Below are 15,986 nucleotides of genomic sequence, written 5' to 3'. Positions count from 1 at the left end.
CTCTAGCCTGCGCCGCCGCCGCCGCCTCTATGGTACCTGCAGGGACGGGGCCGGGCCGGCGCGCGGCATGCCGGGAGGCGCGGCGGTCGTGCAGACTGCGCTCCCCAGGGCCGCGCGCCGCCCGGCGCCGGTGACGCTCCGCGCTGCGATTGGCCAGTGCGCCGAGGGGGCGGGGCGCGCGCACGCGGTCGCGGCGGGGCTGTTGCGACAGAAGGAAAGCGCGAGCGGCCGGTGCGGGCGGGCCCGGGGAGCCGAGAGCGGGGAGCAGCGGGGCAGGGCCGGGGTGGGTGGCGCGGCGCGGGCAGCCCAGCAGGCGGGCGGGAACCTTTGGTAGGAGCCGGCGGCACCGCGTGCTCCGGGCCGGGGCGGACGGCCCGCGGGGGGCGGGAACCTTTGGTAGGAGCCGGCGGCACCGCGTGCTCCGGGCCGGGGCGGACGGCCCGCGGGGCCGCCGGGGCGGGGAACAGAGGCGGGGCGACCCGGGCCGGGCCGGATCGGCGCGGCTTAACGGCGCCTGTCGCCCCCTCTGGCGTAGCTCCCACCCGCGCCATGCCCTCCGACTTGGCCAAGAAGAAGGCAGCCAAGAAGAAGGAGGCGGCCAAGGCCCGGCAGCGGCCGCGCCGGGTCCCGGACGAGAACGGTGATGCCGGGACGGAGCCTCAGGAAGTCCGGCCCCCGGAGGCCAACGGCACAGTGCTGCCAGGTGAGAGGGTGGCCGGTCCTGTGTCTGCCCCCCAGGGCGGAGGGGCCTCGCCGGCGCCGTTTCGGGCTGGACCGTTTGCGCTCGGCTGAGTCCCGGTTTACGAGTCGCGACGTAGATGTTCGGATGAAACACCTGGGGCACGGCTTGTGCGGAACCGGGCGGCCGCTGTAGTTGCCGTCGGGACCGCTCTGCCTGAGGCAGCAGGACACCCGCGGGCTCTGCATGGGCCGTGTGTGTGAAGGATGCCCAGGGCCCTCGCTTGAGGCATGGCAGTGTGAAGATGAAGGGGGCTGGTGGCGTTTTCCTCCTCTCAGACAGACATTTTGTCTGTATCTTCTGCTACTTGATGCCCAGAGCTGTTGAGGGGTTTTGGGTTTTCGTTTCGTTTGGAGTTTTCTTGCCTGCTGCAGAAAGTATTGTAGCATCCGAATTAATTCTTACTGCTATTTGCTGTCTGCTCAGCTCTTTTCTCAGAGACGTACCTGTTTTGCAGAAACTTAAAGTCTGCCTCTAAAAGAGTTTTTGTGCCTGTTGGTCCTAAAAGCAATGGGGCAGGTAACGCTTACAGAGTGAGAGTTTATTTTGGGGCCTTCCTTTAGCGCACCTGGCAGGCCGCAGGGTTGTTGCAGGCTCGGCGCGCTGTGCCCTGGGCAGTCGGTGCGGGCCCGGAGCCCCGGGGGGCGGAAGGGCCGCTGCTGACGGGGTCCTGTGAGCGCCGGGGCGGGCGCCGTGCGCTCTGAGCCGCCCAATCGCCGGCCTCCGCCGGGGCATATTTGCATACCGCTTCCCTATTGGTGCAGCCCGGAGCGGCGGGCGGGCCGGGGTCCGGGCGGGTCTCCGGAAAAGGTCCCGCTTCCCCCGGGGAACGGGCAGGCTCCTCAGGGACCGGCCCCGCTTCCCCCGGGGAACGGGCAGGCTCCTCAGGGACCGGCCCCGNCCCGCTTCCCCCGGGGAACGGGCAGGCTCCTCAGGGACCGGCCCCGCTTCCCCCGGGGAACGGGCAGGCTCCTCAGGGACCGGCCCCGGTCCCGCTTCCCCCGGGGAACGGGCAGGCTCCTCAGGGACCGGCCCCGGCCCCGCTTCCCCCGGCGGGGCGGGCAGGCTCCTCAGGGACCGGCCCCGCTTCCCCCGGGGAACGGGCAGGCTCCTCAGCGACCGGCCCCGGCCCCGCTTACCCCGGGGAACGGGCAGGCTCCTCAGGGACCGGCCCCGGCCAAGCTCAGGAGTCTCTGGACAGCACTCTCGGGCACGGGGGTGGGATGTTTGCGCTGTCTGTGCAGAGCCGGGACTTGGAGTCGATGATCGATGTGGGTCCCTTCTGGCTCAGCAGATCATGTGATTCTGTGTGGGTCGATACCGGCAGATTTCTTACTGAGCTATTTATGCATCAGTGTGATACTCCCTTCCCCATTTTTGCTCACCTGTTTTATTCTTTGTTGTCACTGCTCTGTGGCATTGCCCAAAGGGGTCCTGTATCGGTGCCAGTGACGTTTTTTGCTCCTTGGCTAAGGCACATTTGCCACGATGTTAATAGTGATTTTGCCAGGAGTGCTGGATGCTGACAACCAGGGTGTCATTCCACAGGCGTAATCTGAAATCAGGTCTGCCTGCCAAGATCCCCAGTGCCATTGGCTGCTTCAAAGGGCGGCATCTCTCACTGAGGAGTGTAGTTGGCCTGTGACAGAAGGTCAGCATGACAGGAAGGTTGGTGGTGAGGCTCTGGCACAGGCAGCCTGGAGAAGCTGTGGCTGCCCCATTCCTAGAAATGTCCAAGGCCAGGTTGGACAGGGTTTGGATCAATCTGCTCTAGTAGAAGGTGTCCCTGGCCATGGCAGTAGGTTTGGAATTAAATGCTCTAGAAGATGTAACTCAAACCATTCTAGGATTCTGTGATACTATGATTTGCTTTTACTGTAGTAGGAAACAAAGAGGGGAACATGCAGGTGAACATTGTAGCTTCTCAGAAAATTAGTAGGGACTGTTTCAATGCTGCCACTGTTTCTCTATTCTCAGCTTTCCCTCCATTTATTTTCTAGTCAGTTTGTTTTCTGGCCAAGCCTTTTCTTCAGCTTGTAGGGATTTTTTTTATGCTCTCTGGTCCTTCCTGCAGGGGGAGTTAGTCCCATCACATTTGGAAAACAGCTCGCTGTTCTGGCTGCTCACTTAGTTCTGATGGTCCTGTTTTATTTAGATGACACTTAGATATTTTGCTAGTGGAAATTCTCTCTAGACCATATATATCCTCCTGCCCAGCTGAAAAGCTGTCATTGCACTTGGGTATCCTCAACTCTACTGTAGTAATGGGAGTTGTTTTTGTGGTCCTGGGCCTTTTGGTGCAGGGGCTTATGGCTTCCCTCATGTTTGTAAATCAGTAACACTTCTGGTGTTCTCTACACATAGAGGTGGATGCTCTAACAAAGGAGCTGGAGGACTTTGAGTTAAAGAAAGCTGCTGCCCGAGCTGTGACAGGAGTGCTGGCCTCCCACCCCAACAGCACTGATGTGCATATCATCAACCTCTCACTGACCTTTCATGGCCAGGAGCTGCTGAGTGACACCAAACTGGAGCTGAACTCTGGGAGACGCTATGGCCTGATTGGACTCAATGGGATTGGTAAGCTGACAGGAGGCAACATGTTTCCGTGGAACTCATTAGAGGTGTCATGCTGCTGAGAAGCTGGGCAAGTGCAGGTGGGAAGTGCTGGAAACCAGAAGGGCTGTTAGACTGACATGGCTGGGACCCAGCAGTTTCTGTTGTCCCATACCTCCACCAAGGAAGGGGAATTACTAGGATTGCTGATAGAAGTGTGAGATTGCTTTCTAGATTTGAACTGTGCTTTTGATCTTGTTTATGTGGAGAGCTGGGTGAGATGTGTGGGATCTGTTAATCTGCCTGAATCCTGTTTGCCCGTGTAGAGTCAGTAAACCCAATGCTGATGGTGTTGGTCAAAGAACTTGTACTGTATGGAGGAGTAGAAAATGTGTGGTTTGGCCTGACCAGGAGAGCAACTGTACAGTCCCTGGAGAAAGTGACGCTACATTGAGAGATGGACAATATGGGTGTGATGGGAGAAGTGCTAGGAAGAGGGACTATGTAGTTTAAGTTTCAGGAAAATCCAGGTTGTTTAGGGATGAGTGCATTACTCTCCTCTGTGTTAGAAGCCTTCAGAATCTGGGATCCTGATACCAGCTGTCAGACCTGGTTAGATAGCAGAAAGTACAACAGAGATAAAGTTCCCCAATTCTGGGCAATGGCTGAAGTACAGTTGTTTCCAAAAAGCTTCTTCATGTCTTCTCCAGTCCTGTTACTGGAGTGGTGAGCCTTAGCTAGGAGGCTGGCCTGTTCTAGCAAGGGAGTGCACTAGGGCAGCAGACTGTGCCTTCAGTTCTTCTGGCCTCTTGGGAAAAAATTTCCCCAGGATTTTCTGAGGTTGGAAAAGGAAGGAATTGCAGTGGGATTTGAGTGTATCTCATCTGTTTCACTGTGATGTTGTATCTCACTGAATCCAGGAATTAATTGTGATTTTCTGTACACAGGGAAATCCATGCTTTTGTCAGCTATTGGGAAGCGAGAAGTGCCTATCCCAGAGCACATTGACATCTATCACCTGACCCGAGAGATGCCTCCCAGTGACAAGACCCCTCTGCAGTGTGTGATGGAGGTGGATACAGAGAGGGCCATGCTGGAACGAGAAGCAGAACGTTTAGCTCATGAAGATGGTAAAGCTTCTCAGAGTCCCAAGGGACATTTCCTCCATACCAAAGAAAATTTGGGTTGTCTGGGAAAGTTTTCACATGTTGTGGTACCAGTTTCCCCCAGCTCCCCTACTAATGGGTACGGATGACACTTCTTTGAATGAGTTATTCCATGTGGCAGCTTAAGAACTTTCTCAGGCTTGGATATGGAGGGGGCCAAATAGGGGTAAAGCTGAGGGACTGTGAGGTTTCCCAGCTGTGCAGCAGTGCAGCTGAGAGCCCTTTGTAGGCACAGGTGCTGACATGAGGCTCTCTTTCAGCGGAATGTGAGAAACTCCTGGAGTTATATGAACGCCTGGAGGAGCTGGATGCTGATAAGGCAGAAGCACGGGCCTCACGTATCCTTCATGGCTTGGGGTTCACGCCATCCATGCAGAGGAAGAAGCTGAAGGACTTTAGTGGTGGCTGGCGAATGAGGGTGGCTCTTGCTAGGTGAGTGGAATAGTGCCACTTGCTTCCCGTGAGAATGTGTGCCTGCTCAAGACTGCAGAGCCACAGACAGTTCTAAGAACTCGGAGCAGAGTTGAGAGGCTTTGGGTTACCTACACTTACCCACTGCTGTCATCTCCCCTATCCTTGCAGAGCGCTTTTCATTCGGCCTTTCATGCTGCTGCTTGATGAGCCCACAAACCACCTTGACCTGGACGCCTGTGTGTGGTTGGAGGAAGAGCTGAAAACGTAAGCATGGAGGAGTTTGCTGCTGCTGTGGGTTGTGCTTTTCTGCTTTTCAGCATGTGAGCATGAACATCTTGTCAGCATGTAAGCAAGTTCTGCAGGAGTAACTGTGTAGCTCTTGTGGGTGCATAACTGTGTTCCAGTACCAGTGACACCTTCTGCTTGCTGCTGTGTCAGATTCTTTGATGCAAGGGTGAATAATTCAATGCCCTGTCTCCCTGGCACTGAAGAAGTGAGAAATGTTGGTTTGTACTCCTAGGTTAAAGGTGCTTCCTTGAAAGCCAGGACCAGGCAGCCTGTGTACCAGCATTGCTTACCGTACCAGTAGTGTGAGCTTTCCAGACCTGGCTCCCAGCTCATTTTCCTGCCCACCATTTCTCTGTTTGCACAGAACTGTAGTATTTGAGTGTGTTGGTTTCATCTTTTGCTAGTGTGTGAGGTGACTGGTTTTCGTAACAAAGGTCAAGTGTTAAGGTGTAAGGCAAAAAGCTTAGGAACAGTTAGGAAGCTCAGGTTATGGCGTGTGCATTAAAAGAACTGTATTGTGAGGAGGGCTTTGTCTTTGCAGAGGTTTTTCCATCAGCTCTGTCAGTTGAATCTTTTGCATCCTTGCTTTATAAGTGAGGTACTTTAGAAAAGAACTTTGAAGTTCTTTTGGGGAGGCTTTAACACTTTGTTGTATAGATTTGGAGCGGAGCCAGATGCAGTGTGTGTAACGTATGGAAATCTGTACTGAGAGGAAAGTAAGCAGCAAGGGTTGAAGCTTCTTAGAAATGTGATGCCAGTGGAGTCAGCTGCATCAGTGACACACAGGCAGCCAGCTCTGGGCTTTTTGTGATAACAGACAAAGACTATGTAATGGTGCAGGGTGTTTTACTACAGTGAAAATTGTTGGCAGGATTTACTCGCTGCAGTTGGTTGTAGCTGCTTTACTGCTGATTTCCTAGAGCATGAATATAAAGCCTTTGTCACTATCAGAGCCAATGAACAGGATTTCTTTTCCTAATTTAGTGTCTAATTAAACTTACGTGGTACCACAGGTTCAAGCGGATCCTTGTGCTGATATCCCATTCCCAGGATTTCCTGAATGGCGTCTGCACCAACATCATCCACATGCACAACCGCAAACTTAAGTACTACACAGTGAGTAAACAGAGCCCCATGTAACCAGTAGAAACAGGGGCTGTTCTCTAGGCACATCTGATGTTCCATGCTCTCTTTCCAGGGAAATTATGATCAGTATGTAAAGACACGCTTAGAACTAGAAGAAAATCAAATGAAGCGATTCCACTGGGAGCAAGATCAGATCGCTCATATGAAGGTACCTGCCTAGCTGCATGAGCACCTTCCTACACTTTTAGTGGGTGTCCCTTCCCCTTGTCAACCTTTTGACTGTGACTTTTGGCTAACTCTTTTTCTACAGAATTACATTGCACGATTTGGCCATGGAAGTGCGAAGCTGGCTAGGCAAGCTCAGAGCAAGGAGAAGACCCTTCAAAAAATGATGGCTTCTGGCCTGACAGAGAGAGTTGTGAATGATAAGGTAGGATCAGACATGGGGTTGCATCTAGAGATGTGTATTTGAAACATGGACTACAGGAGTAGAAGGGTCTTCATCAGACAGCAGGAATGGCTGACAGAGCTGGTAGCAAGAACAAGATACCCTTCCTGATGCCAAGGATCCCTGTAGTCAGCACAGAGTAATGCTGAAAAATGAGGAGGAGGAATTTTCTAGGGGAGGGAAGTCGAGTTGTCATATAAATAAGGCTATTTTGCAGATACAGAAATCAGAAAGGAATGCCTAAGGCACATAGGAGATGGGAAAGGATTCTCAGTGCAGCTTTTATTTGTGTAAAGAGTACAAACCCTTTGTTTCAAAGGGAAAGAAATGGGGATTCGTTAGCCAGCAGATGAGCTTGAAAGCAGCTCATCAGAATAAATATGAGTGAGTTGCAAGAAGGGCTTATAAAAAGTCAAGTCTGGTGCCTTGGTCTGCAGCTGATGTTGGTAGAGAGATATGGTTATACTGGAATGACTGGGCTGTTGTGTGTTCCGGGTGTCTCACAGGTGGATATTCTGTGTTAACAGACTTTATCATTCTACTTTCCATCCTGTGGGAAAATTCCCCCTCCTGTCATCATGGTGCAGAATGTCAGTTTCAGATACACCAAGGATGGGGTAAGTATGGGAGTATGCATACAGAGATCACTTGTATTTCCTGCATTGTTTGGGATTGGGAGACTTTTGGTTGAGTTTCCTGAGGGGACTGCACTATATGACTAATGGAGCAAAGTTCTTGGCAGTGCTAATGCTAGGCCTGCTGGGGACAGAGATTACAGCTGCAGTGGAGAGGTTCTGGAGAGTACTGAGAAGGCGTAATGTTTTGTGGTGTTTGTGGTTTGCAGCCATGGATCTATAATAACCTGGAGTTTGGGATTGACCTGGATACTCGTGTAGCTCTTGTTGGACCCAATGGAGCTGGAAAGTCAACACTGCTCAAACTGCTCACAGGAGAGGTTTGTTCCATACATTGTCTACCCTGCTCTGGGCCTTTATTTTCGGGAGAGTCTTCAACAAATTGCTCTTGTTTGCTAGAACACCCTGGTCAGGCCATAGAAGTCCTATGGTCTTGTTAAAACATAGGTCTTTTTGTCTCATATTACCTGTTCAGACTGCCTCCCCTGTGCCAGGCTGGAGATGGCTGGATTCTGTATTTCCAGCATACTGCAAGAGGAGAGATTTCCTGATGAAATGATTTTATCTTCCCCTTCTAGCTGCTGCCCACAGATGGGATGATTCGCAAGCACTCGCATGTGAAGATCGGTAGATATCACCAGGTACTCCCTACAGCAGCCCCTAGGGACAGGGAACGCTGAGGAAAAAGCTGTTGGGAATGAGGAACCTTGCCCCTCTAGTTCTGCTTCTAAGGCCTCTCCCACTGCTGCCTTTCTTTGTCTGGAGATGGGGGAAGGAACTGTTCCATGGAACGGTCTCCAGCTCATGTTCTTACCCTGCAAAGAGGTTGGCTGTGGTTCTTCCTGCTCAGTCTCCCACCTGCCATGGCAGATCTGATTGCCTTGTGCTGGTGGTAGACAAGCTTCCTATTCTGAAGTTAGTAGTCTTGTTCCTGAAATGGAAATTATTCCCTGCTAGTTCAGCACAGAGGTTATCCTGTGGGTGGGATTATTGGCTGATGTGTTCTGCCGCTCACCTGGTATCAGAGGGCTGCAAGGGGGGCAGTGCTTACAGCCATGAAGTGGTTGGCCTGCACAGACTGAAGCTGACTTCTCTTCTCTGTCAGCACTTGCAAGAGCAGTTGGACTTAGACCTCTCGCCCCTGGAGTACATGCTGAAATGCTACCCAGAAATCAAGGAGAAGGAGGAGATGAGGAAAATCATTGGCAGATACGGTCTGACAGGGAAACAGCAGGTGAGTATAAGCTGTTGAGTTGTGCTTTGTTCATTAGGGGAGTAGAGGTTCTGTGTTTTCCGTTACTTTACTGGTACCTGACAGTGTGATAAAGTATGCAGCATGGCACACTGCAGCATCAAAATGCTTTTTCCATCTCTGACTTTGAAACTGGAGAAAAAAAATAACTCACAGGTCATTGGAAGTTTCCTTGGATCACAGCAATGTGTAGGTTGGAAGGGGTGAGCCCCTCAGACTCCGGGTGAAAAGAAAGCAAGTTCTGTTATAGTGCTAGACTTGAGCAAGTTTTAATTACAATTTGAAGTATTTTGCTTCTCTCTTATTTCCAAGAGGAATATCAGGCAGAAGTGCTAGAAGATTCTCAGCTGTTTGTAGAGTCCACTTGGTTCAGACAAGAGTGGGCTCACCTACAGTGCTCTTAAGTCCAAGCATGACATGCTCCTATACGAGACACATCCCGTGTGTGACAGTTGTCTGCATCACTGCGGTTCAGTGTTGATTTTTACACTGGTTTTGCCCATTTGCCCATTGCAGAAGTTGAAAGTAGTTTGATTGTTGTGTCAGTGAATGCAAGGCAATTAATTGTCCTTACACACCTTTGGCACAAGCTGGGCCTTGCTGTGTACAGTCCTTGAGAAGCCCCTGGAATGCCCTTCTTCCCTAGGTGGGAGAAGGTTAGTGTAGGTATAAGGCTGACTGAACATTTGCCTTCTTGTGTCATGGAGCAGCTGGGAGCCCAAGGTGAGACCCAAATGGTTTGGGTCAGGGTGGCAGGCTGTCCGGTCACTGCAGAGCTGCAAGCCATGTGTGTGTTGGGCAGGTGAGCCCCATCAGGAACCTCTCTGATGGGCAGAAGTGCCGTGTGTGCTTTGCCTGGCTGGCCTGGCAGAACCCTCACATGCTCTTCCTGGATGAGCCCACCAACCACCTGGACATAGAAACCATAGATGCACTGGCAGATGCTATCAATGAGTTTGAAGGAGGAATGATGCTTGTCAGCCATGACTTCAGACTCATCCAGCAGGTAAGGACAGCTGTGAGTTTTATCAGAGCCCCTTTTTAACATTTTAGTAATTAAAACAAGGTGTTTTCAACTGACTGGCTCTTACTTGTGCCAAAAAGATGCGTGAGTGAAAAAAAAGAATCATAATTCCCTTTCTGTGTTACACAATTCCTGAGGTGGTCCAGGAAAACATTAGGTACTTAAAATAAAAACCACCACAGATGTCAAGTGTTGATCTATCAGCTATAGCTTTGCCTGCAAGTTCAGGTATGATTTTATTTCTGCAATAGATACAAGTAGTTCAGGTCAAGAACTACTTTGGTTTCAATTACCAAGTTAGCAAGAAAGTCTTTTCATCTTAGTCCATGAACAAAATCAGAAGTATAGAGGGGCCTAGGATTTTCACTTCTAAAAATCTTGGATAAATTATGCAGAAAACACCGGGGAAAATGTTCCCCTCTAGATACTTTGGTAGTCTAAATGTTATCAAACTTTTCTTGCCAGACCTATTTCAGATAGTAGTTTTTAGTTAACTTTATTATTTTGGTAAGATTATATTATTATTATGAAATTTTGTACTGCAAACCTCTCTCCTCCTTGTCTGCCTCCTCTTCCTCCTTGTGTGTTTGTTCTCAGGTGGCACAGGAGATCTGGGTCTGTGAGAAGCAGACAATCACCAAGTGGCAAGGGGACATCCTTGCCTACAAGGAGCATCTCAAGTCGAAGCTGGTGGATGAAGACCCACAGCTCACCAAACGGACCCACAACGTGTGAGCTGAGAGGCTCCAGCCGCCGTTCTCCGTGGGGCTGGCAGTGGCCACGCGACTCGCCTGCCCGCGAGCAGGAGGGGAACTGCTGCTCCCTCTGGCTGTGTTCTAGGATTGCTGCAATACTGCTTCCCTTCGACTTGCCTTGCACCTCTATGTCTGGACAGAGCTGTTCTCTCCTCATCTGGCTACGTTTGGGCAACTCTTCCCTTATTTAGACAATGTCCCATCTGAGCCAGGCCTTGGAATCTGTTGGCTTGGGGTCACAGCGGTGGCCGTCGGGGTGTCCAAGCTGCAGTGATACACAAGTGGAAACCCCAGCCCAGCTTCTCCTGCCTTTTCCTTCCCAATTTCTGCTTCAGTTTAGATTCTTCACTTCAAACTCCTCTGGCCTTGGTTTGTTTTTAACTATTATTTAACAGTGTAATTAACAGATCTGCCCGAGAATCCATCAGTCAATAAAGAGAGAAAAACGATCTTGTCTTGTTTGTGAGCCATGGTAGTTGTGCTGAGCTTTGAGTGAGATCAGCCCTTCCTGCTAAATGTGCAGTTCCTCAGTACAGCCAAAACTGTGGCTGGAACCTGAGAGCTGTGAAGTGGTGAGTACTGAGCTCTGGAGGCAGTGAGCAGGGTCCTCACACCTGGGGCACCTCTGCTGAGCCAGACTGACCACTGCATTTCCAGTGAGTCACAGAACAAGCCACAAATGCTTCTGTTGTAGGCAGGGACAGACACAACGTTAAAGTGTTCTGAAGATCAGTGTTAGACAGAACATACATCTGTGGAACACCAGTGTGTGTTCTCACCAACACAGTGGCTCAGGTGTGGTATTTTGCTTCACCTTGATTTGTCTAATGAGACTCAATAATGTAGGAATTTTGGACTATGAATTATTAGTTCCTTGTTCCTTGCAGGTTTAGCTAAAGACTAATCAACTGAAGTTTCTTTTATTTTTGTTCTCAGTAACTGATTTTTGGAAAAGTTGCTGTTCAAACCTCACCCTGAGCCATAGAAACTTGAATAAAATACATATTTAATTTACTATGCTAAAGAGAAAGGTAGAAAACAGAACTTAATAGTGTTTTTTGATAATGAGTCACCATTTTAATTACTTCTGACACATGAGAGTGGCAGCACTGGTCACAGGAAAGGTTCATGTAGCCCAGCAGCCCATCCAGCAGCACAAGTAGCTGGGTGAATGGGAGGACAGACAAACAAATGACTTGTGCTCCCATGCAGTGCATTCTTTGTTGCCAACTCACTGGCTTTGACTTTTTGAGGAGTATTTCCTTCTTTTCCTTTCCCAAAGGGCCCATCCAAGTTGTGACTGCTGCTGTGGAAGCACTGAGTGTCATCCATAGGACAAATGTCACAATACAAGCTGCTTCCAGTACATCAAGTACAACCTTCAGGTTTTTCACTTATTCTGGCAATGATCTGAGAGGAGAAAAATAATATGTTTTCTGGGGAAATAATGCAATAAGTGCTTCCAAGCTAGTTCTGCAAGAAAGGTCTAGATGGCAGTAAATGCCACTTGGATGAATATCTCACAGTAGAAGACTTGGAAGTTACCAGGTAGAGCAAGGGAGTGCAAACTGACAGGAAAGTGATTATGTGAAAGATTGATGGTCACAAGTTAAACAATAATAGATTAACACACGTCTGTTTGATCTCTCTAGGTTGTAGGAAGTAGTGTGAGTTGGAAAATGTGAAGTAGCTCAGAATGGTGGGGTCAGTCCTGACTGAAGCAAGAGCTATTTGTCCGATGCCTCTTTTCCTTAGCAAGGATTTGGCAACAATCCGTCTCACTACATTGCAGATACGGGGGTAATAAACACAGGATGCAATCTTACACTGAGTTCTTTGGGAATGGTAAGTCCTGAGAATGGCCTGTGGACACTGGGATGAGAGCCAGCACAGTGGGCAGTAGTTGGTGTTGTAGCTCGAGGAGTCAAGAAGAGCACTGTTACCTTTCTGCTGCTGCAGAGAGAGGAACTTTTCAGATGCAGCCACAGCCTCTGATGTATGTAGAAGAACCACAGATACATGTTTAAAGCAAAAGCAGCTGTAGCTGCACTAGGGGTCACAGTGGGTGAGGATTTGTGAAATGGAATCTATAAATGTGCTTTATCAGCCTTGATTTAACCTCGATTTGTTCTGTGGTGACAGTTTGTTGGGCTGTGCTGAAGCAGCTGTGGCAGACAGATGTCCTGGATCACTGATATCAGAGACAGCCACAAGCTGGGGCTTTCAGCTGAGAATTTTCCGGTTTTGCAGAAAAGCAAAACTATCAAAAAATTATCAAGAATTGCTCCTTAGTTGCTGGGATGGTAATTTCTGTCAAAGAAGTGACCCAGCACCTGCACGGTCACACTTGCCTGTTACCCAAAAGGAAAGTTGGCTCTAACACAGCCACAACCAGAAGTGGCAGGTGCAGGCTTGTAGAATTCCCCTTGTGTGTGTGCTGCAAGTAGATCCATACACCACAAAGCAGCAGCAGAATCAGTCAGGCCCAGCACATAGCAGTGTGTACAGCCTCTAGCACATGCAGACCAGGGAAGCAGATGGTAATTCTCCAAACCTGAGAGTTCAAAGCTGACTGTACTGTTCAGTGGACGAGCTTCCACCCTTGGTGCCTAAAGGCTCCCTGTGTCTAATGCTGAGTGACCAGTTGCTGCTCCTTCACCAGTGGGCTCCCTTCCAGCTAAATAGGTTTTTTTTAGAAAAGACAGCTGTGTGTTTATCACTGTGTAAAGCTGTGTATCACAAACAGGGTGGCAGCTGGGGCGGGACACAACAGCCCCCAGCTCCTTCAGCACAAGAATCCCTGTGTGCTGTGACCTGGGACCAAGATAACACATCTCCCATTACAAGGAGGGACTGTACTGTTCTCTGTACTGTTCCTAGACAACACACAGCCCCTTACAAAGCACAAGTGGTGATAACCCCTGCTCCTCACTCCCAGTATTAGTCACTCCTGTTTCAAGAAGATGCCACTACCACATAGCTTCACAAGCCCATTCTCCTTCACAAATACACTGACATGGCCATTCCAGCCTGTACTGCCTGATCATTAATGTTTCAGTTTCTGGCAGCAAGAATCTTGCTGTGTCACTGACCCCCCTTGCCACTGTGACAGTTACTTGCAGTAGGGGAGGGTGATCGGGTGCCTCCCCATGAGGACAGGCTGAGAATAAAACAATTCAGAGAAAAACTGGGGGCTGCACAAGCAGTAGCAGAATCACTGACTGATGAGTAGGTCTCCCAAGCTCACTCTTTGGAAGATATGATTTGTTCAGGGTGTGCCAGTATGATGTGTATACGTGAGCAGGAGACTCCACGTGGGAGCACAGAGACCAAACGAGCATGCTGGCATCCCCTTTTATGAAATGACTGTAGTGGTGTCCACTGAAAAGCTTCCTTTTCTCTCCAAAGCACAGAAAACTTTTGTTCACATCTCTGATGTGTTGCTCCATGTTTTTCCTGGCTAAGCCTAAATCCTGTGTCACATTTACCCCCATTAGTGTAATCAATGGTTTCCAAGACAGATCAAATCCACACTTTGTGTGTCAGCCCTCCACTCCGTGTCCCCTGACATTCTAGGCTCTGTTGTATGCAGCAGGTGGGATCCCAAGAGCAGGCTAAGTAGCAGGGGAAGTTTGGCTGGTAGGGTTTTGTTTACAGAGTTTACAGATGCCATCGTTTCATCTCTGGACCAATGCTTCCTACAGGTACTGGGTTTCCCCTGGTGGCATTACCTGTTCCGTAGCACAGATGTGACTCCATTTGATTCTGGAGTACCTAGAGTACTCCAATCCACAGCCTTCCACCAAAGAAAGATCCTTCCCTTCACCAAACCCCTTCTGGACCTGGGAATGGCTCTTCTCTGGTAATTCTGTCCCCTGTAAATCAGATGCTTTTGCTCTTGCCCTTCTTTGTCCAGGTTACACTCAAACTTGTCAGGTCTGAAAGTTTAGCTGCATCTCTCCCTTCCAAGCTCCTCTCAGGCCAGCTGCTTTTCATTTAGTGCAGAGTGGAACCATCAGCCACAGGTGTGTACTCGTCCTGCTCCTTGGGGGCCACAACTGAGGCAGGTTGGGTTCTGCTGCCTGTGCTATATAAACAGCCCCACAGCACTTGCTGGTTGCTCTGTTGGAGGTTAGGATGAGCTCAGAACTTCTGAAGAGAGATGGTAATCCTGCTGCTTCTGGGGAAAAAAGATCTAAGAGGAAGCCTAAGAGAAAGGAAGTGTTTTCAGTCTACATTTACAAAGTACTGAAGCAGGTGAGTAAATGTTTCTTTTCCTCTAGAAGCTGCTTTGCATATAATGTAACCTTTCACCTGTTGTGTCTTAACACCATAAAGAGTAAGGAAGAAAAATCTGAGTTTCTAGAGAGATGGGGAAAGAAAAAAAAGTCTAAGTGTGGGTACAGGAGAACCCCAGCTGAAGCTTAGAAGTTGAGGGGGTGGATTGTAGTGGTAGTAGAGATGGATCTAGAGTAGAAAATATTTCCAGGAGGGAACATGCTCTGGTGCTTAGCTCTGACTGAAGAAGTAATTTCATGGAAGTCAGTATAGTAGAAACAGCTGCTTCTGGCCCTGTGAGTAGGTGTCTGGTGATTTTTGATGGGGAGGTGAGAGCATTTTTGGAAGTGTCCATGTGTTTTCTTGGCCACGGTTGTCAGCACGAGCCTGTAGATAAGACTTGGAGACTGATTTCCACCCCTCCCAGCCATGTTTTTCATGGGGATTGTGGGGAGGCTTCTGCTGGTGTGATGTCAAAGCTCCTGTAGCATTATGGGAGCCTATCCTGAGTTTCAAGTGGCCCATGATTTGAAACCCTTAAAGGGTGGCAGCTACAGTTACTTTTGGAGTTAGAGTGCCCTGTCTGGGATGGAGAATGGGTCTCCCATTCCTTACAGGGTGATGGCTATGTGAGACTGAGACAGTGTTTGGTTACCATCTGGCAGGTGCACCCTGACCTGGCCATCTCCTCCAAGGCCATGAGCATCATGAACTCCTTTGTCAATGACATGTTTGAGCACCTGGCCTTGGAGGCCTCACGCCTGGCCCAGTACAGCCACCGTGCCACCATCAGCAGCCGGGAGGTGCAGACGGCAGTCAGGCTCCTGCTGCCCGGAGAGCTGGCCAAGCACGCCGTCTCCGAGGGCACCAAGGCTGTCACCAAGTACACCAGCAGCAAGTGACCAACAGGGCCCCAGGGAAACCAGCCCAGGGCCAGCTCCTTCTCCTACAGGACTCGGTGTTTGGCCTTATTCAACAGAAAAAGCAAAACCTCCTGTTGCCTGCCTGCAAATAAAAAATGCATAGAAACGCAGAACGTGTCTTTAATCTTTGCATCACAAATTGTGAGGCAGTTTAAACTGTGGCCATGGGGATTGTTTGGTAGGGCTGGAAGAACAGCTGCTCTTTGAAAACCACCACATGCAACTAGAAGCAGGGACCACAGGGCATGGGGAAAGCTGGGGTTATTATGGGAAGCATATTGGGTTCTCTGAAGTTCTCCAAACTATGGCTTTCAGATTCCTGACTGCTAAAAACTTCTGCTACCTGTGACTTTCCTGCTGTTTTTCAACTGCTTCCTAACTGTGGTGGGTCTTTCTGCCCAAGTTATCAGTTTATGCTGGTCAGA

General features: G+C 49.8%; 2 protein-coding genes across 4 annotated transcripts; both read left to right on the top strand.

Annotated features, from left to right (window-relative positions):
- The first annotated feature begins 158 nt into the window (after nucleotides 1-158).
- On the top strand, nucleotides 159-10,809 carry ABCF2 (ATP binding cassette subfamily F member 2). Of its 3 annotated transcripts, XM_015620017.2 has the most exons (15): nucleotides 159-231; nucleotides 536-703; nucleotides 3,104-3,316; nucleotides 4,240-4,422; nucleotides 4,719-4,890; nucleotides 5,041-5,136; nucleotides 6,174-6,276; nucleotides 6,359-6,454; nucleotides 6,557-6,676; nucleotides 7,222-7,311; nucleotides 7,539-7,649; nucleotides 7,908-7,970; nucleotides 8,435-8,563; nucleotides 9,384-9,587; nucleotides 10,203-10,809. In XM_015620017.2, the coding sequence occupies exons 2-15, from the start codon at nucleotides 550-552 to the stop codon at nucleotides 10,338-10,340; spliced, it is 1,872 nt and encodes a 623-aa protein (XP_015475503.1). In that variant the 5' UTR covers nucleotides 159-231; nucleotides 536-549; the 3' UTR covers nucleotides 10,341-10,809. The 3 variants fall into 3 exon arrangements, with proteins under 3 accessions (XP_015475503.1, XP_033375786.1, XP_033375788.1); XM_033519895.1 differs by lacking the exon at nucleotides 3,104-3,316; XM_033519897.1 differs by lacking the exon at nucleotides 10,203-10,809 and having other exon boundaries at nucleotides 9,292-9,502.
- Nucleotides 10,810-13,497: 2,688 nt separating this feature from the next.
- On the top strand, nucleotides 13,498-15,664 carry LOC107198319 (late histone H2B.L4). Its single transcript, XM_015615262.3, has 2 exons — nucleotides 13,498-14,617; nucleotides 15,304-15,664. The coding sequence occupies exons 1-2, from the start codon at nucleotides 14,498-14,500 to the stop codon at nucleotides 15,538-15,540; spliced, it is 357 nt and encodes a 118-aa protein (XP_015470748.1). The 5' UTR covers nucleotides 13,498-14,497; the 3' UTR covers nucleotides 15,541-15,664.
- The last annotated feature ends 322 nt before the right edge of the window (nucleotides 15,665-15,986 follow it).

This window comes from Parus major, chromosome 2 (assembly GCF_001522545.3).
Source record: "Parus major isolate Abel chromosome 2, Parus_major1.1, whole genome shotgun sequence".
Lineage (NCBI taxonomy): Eukaryota > Metazoa > Chordata > Aves > Passeriformes > Paridae > Parus > Parus major.
The sequence above is the reverse complement of the archived record's forward strand: the minus strand, read 5'-3'. Positions and strand labels throughout refer to the sequence as shown.